A 3,286-nucleotide genomic window follows, 5' to 3' on the forward strand; every position below is an offset into this window, starting at 1 on the left:
TTTTTGATTGATCGATCCAAGTATTTCCAACAACAACGACTATAATAAAAGTTTTTGACAAAAACCTGTAAGAAATAATCAAAACATGGCCGTCTACGAGAATTGTTAAAAAAATTGGGCCGAAGGTGAAAAAAATTAGGCTTTAAGTAAAAGGAGATATGGACTTACTTCGTTATGATTTGGGTTGGGTGTAAAGAAATTTTGTATGAAATATGCTTAAATATGTCTCATGTGAAACGAACCTGCAACCTTTTGGTTGTGAGTCATACCCATTTGTCAATGGACCAAGTTAGTAGTTGTGTAATTGAGTTTAAACATTAATTATACATACTTTCATAAAAATATATATCAACTTTTAAAAATATATATCAAACCTAGAGGGGTGTCGGGCCAGAGGCCGTCGACCACCCTGCCCTCCTTGAAAGCTAGGCTGAATAAGAATAATGATTATAAGATATTTTTCGTGACTTCATACAACAATTAAAAACATTAAAAACCGTTAAATTCTAGAGTTTGTTATATAATCTAGTGAAATGAGTTGTTGTTACTCATATAGATTTATATTATTTTTAACAACGTAACACACGCCCTTTATATTATATCATATAGATGATGACTAAAAATACCTGTAATACCGGCATTATTGATCAAAACATCAATACGGCCAAAAGCATCCCATGCCTTTCTCACCGACGCTTCAATGGTCGGACCATCGGCACTAACATCTAGCTCCACCACCACCGCCACTATGTGTTGGTTGTGACCTTCATTTTCGTTTTCATGTACATTAATTGTGTCGCATAGAACCTTGAGACGGTCAGTTCGACGGGCGGAGGCAATGATCCTGCAACCGGATTTGGCTAAGTCGATACAAAATTCCCAGCCGAGACCAGCAGATGCGCCAGTTACCATTACGATCTTGCCACTAAGGTCTAGCCACGGTTCCATTTCAAAGGTTGCTATAATGTTGCTAACTAGATTTTCAAGTGTTAAATAAACTAGCAACATAATATACTATTTATACCAGCCAGAGACCTACTACATGGTGGTTTTAATTTGACAATAAGTAACGTCAGGCCAATTTTTTCATTAAAGTTGATTTAGTTTTGATTTTGTTACTATAAAAATAAATATTGTGGCACATTATTTAAATCTATCTATAATAATATATATAAACGAAGATCCAAAAATCCTAGGTGTCGCGATGTGGTCGCTCCCTCTTTTTTTGGAGTCACCAAAATTGCTTGATTTTTAAATGGAGGATTCTCATGCATTTGACCCGAATTCATGGGTATGGCTCTTACCATACCCAGATATTCCTTAAACGGGTTATAACATCTCATTAAATAAAAAATTATTCTCACCAAACTATTGATGTAAAAATTCTATAAAATAGGATACACTAAAAATTAATATCTTATTTATTTTAAAAAAGATATATACATTATTTAAATTAAAAAAAACCAACTTTATAGTAAAAAAAATAAACGGGTCTTAAGTCTCATCAAACCATAAGTATATTATTAATTTTCATAAATATTATTTATAATTAAAAAAATCAATTTTATAGTAAAAAAAATAAACGGGTCTTGGGTCTCATCAAAACCATATAGCTTTTAAACCGGGTTATAACATCTCATTTATTTGTGAAACAATTTATCATCAAATCATAAGTATATTATTAACTTTGATACAATAAAAAAATATAAATTCAAAAATAAATAAATATTAGAACAAACAATATAAAACAACCCCGTAATACGACGAATAAAAACTAGTTAGTTATAAAAAGGCGTAGGGTATGGTATAGGTCAAATCTGGTTTGTGATAAGTTCATGTTAAAAAACAAGTTCTCACTAGATAGGTTAGGCCAAAATGGGTTGTAAGAAAGTATTGATTCGGTTTTGGTTGAAACGGGTTGTGGTTGAAATGAATCGTCGAATAAAAGCATATCAAACCTAGTTCCCCTGCTACATTTTATGGGTGATTGAGGTGGTGGCAGAAGTGACAAAGTCAGTAATAGTGGTGGTGTCAACGACAATAATTGTGGTGACAACAATATAGCACCATGTAACATCCCGAAATTTCCAAAATGATATTAATTATATTACTTAATAATAGAGGGAAAGTTGACTCGGGTTCGGGAAATAAATAATAGAGTAGGAGTTGGTATGAGTCGGGCTAGTGTTAGGTTAATTGAGATGGGGTAAATGAGAATGGGATTTAAGGGATATAAATATCCCCTAAACCCAAAAATATCTTCATTTACATCTATTCCTTCACACTTCCAAAACACACACACACCCCATACACAAGCCGACCGGCGGCCGAGATCCGAGGAGAGAGAGAGAGGCCGAGAGCCGTAGAGAGAGAGACCAAGATCCGAGAGAGAAGAGAGAGCGGTTGGTTGTGATTAAGCAAGGAAACAAGATCCAACAAGCTCAAAAAGGTAAGATTCTTGAACTTTGAAGTTTAAAGATCCAAGCTTTTTAGTGTTAAGTGACCGGAAATGGTCGAGAAGCTGTAGTGGGTGATATTGAACCATAGCGGGGGTGTTAAAATCGCTCGAAATGTTAGACAGAAACCAAACAGCAGGCTGTCTGGGCAACTTCGCCTTCATCTGGGCAACTTCGCCTTCAAGCGATGAACTTCGCCTGCAAGCGATGAACTTCGCCTGCAAGCTAAGTTCGCCTGATGAACTTCGCCTGCAAGCTAAGTTCGCCTGATGACAAGTTCGCCTGAGGTTTAAGTTCGCCTGATGACAAGTTCGCCTGAGGTTTAAGTTCGCCTAATGACAAGTTCGCCTGAGGTTTAACTTCGCCTAAAGCCAAGTTCGCCTAAGGTTTAACTTCGCCTGAAGCCAAGTTCGCCTAAGGTTTAACTTCGCCTGAAGCCAAGTTCGCCCGAGGTTTAACTTCGCCTAAAGTGAAGTTCGTTTAGAAAATAAATTAAAAACCTAATGGAAAATGCGTTAAGACAGTTAATGGAAATAAAATTTTTCCAAGCTGACCTGGCAGCTCGACCCCAGCCAGGGGCTCTGCCCCTTGGACCCTGCTAGGGGCTGCCGCCCCTAGACCCCGCTGCCAGGGGCGCTGCCCCCGGACCCCCGTTCGTTGGGGGTCATATAAAGATAGAAATACATTATAAGTAGTGATAGTTAAATTGATATGTATACTTGTTATACAGTCAGCCGTGCACAACTGAAGAAAGGAATTACGATTAACGGTGAACGTAACCGTGTTCAGGTGAGTTTCTAGCCCCATTCCTTGTTATGTTTTCGGGGCTG

At 37.2% G+C, this 3,286-nt stretch overlaps 1 protein-coding gene across 1 annotated transcript; it reads right to left on the reverse strand.

Moving 5' to 3' along the window:
- Positions 1–447: 447 nt before the first annotated feature.
- Positions 448–912, reverse strand: LOC143545724 (uncharacterized). Its single transcript, XM_077037554.1, has 2 exons — positions 627–912; positions 448–467 (listed from the first exon to the last, which is right to left on the reverse strand). The coding sequence occupies exons 1-2, from the start codon at positions 910–912 to the stop codon at positions 448–450; spliced, it is 306 nt and encodes a 101-aa protein (XP_076893669.1).
- Positions 913–3,286: the final 2,374 nt, after the last annotated feature.

Source organism: Bidens hawaiensis, unplaced genomic scaffold, assembly GCF_021521415.1.
Source record: "Bidens hawaiensis isolate Kalapana, Puna unplaced genomic scaffold, B.hawaiensis_p1.1 tig00014033_1, whole genome shotgun sequence".
Taxonomy (NCBI): domain Eukaryota; kingdom Viridiplantae; phylum Streptophyta; class Magnoliopsida; order Asterales; family Asteraceae; genus Bidens; species Bidens hawaiensis.

Bases quoted from the DNA above. Each gene is read 5' to 3' on its own strand.
- LOC143545724 (XM_077037554.1), bottom strand. From the start codon at position 912: ATGGTAACTGGCGCATCTGCTGGTCTCGGCTGGGAATTTTGTATCGAC. The intron at 468-626 runs GTATTTTTAGTC...TGTTGTATGAAG, and splicing joins CAATAATGCCGGTATTACAG to TCACGAAAAATATCTTATAA.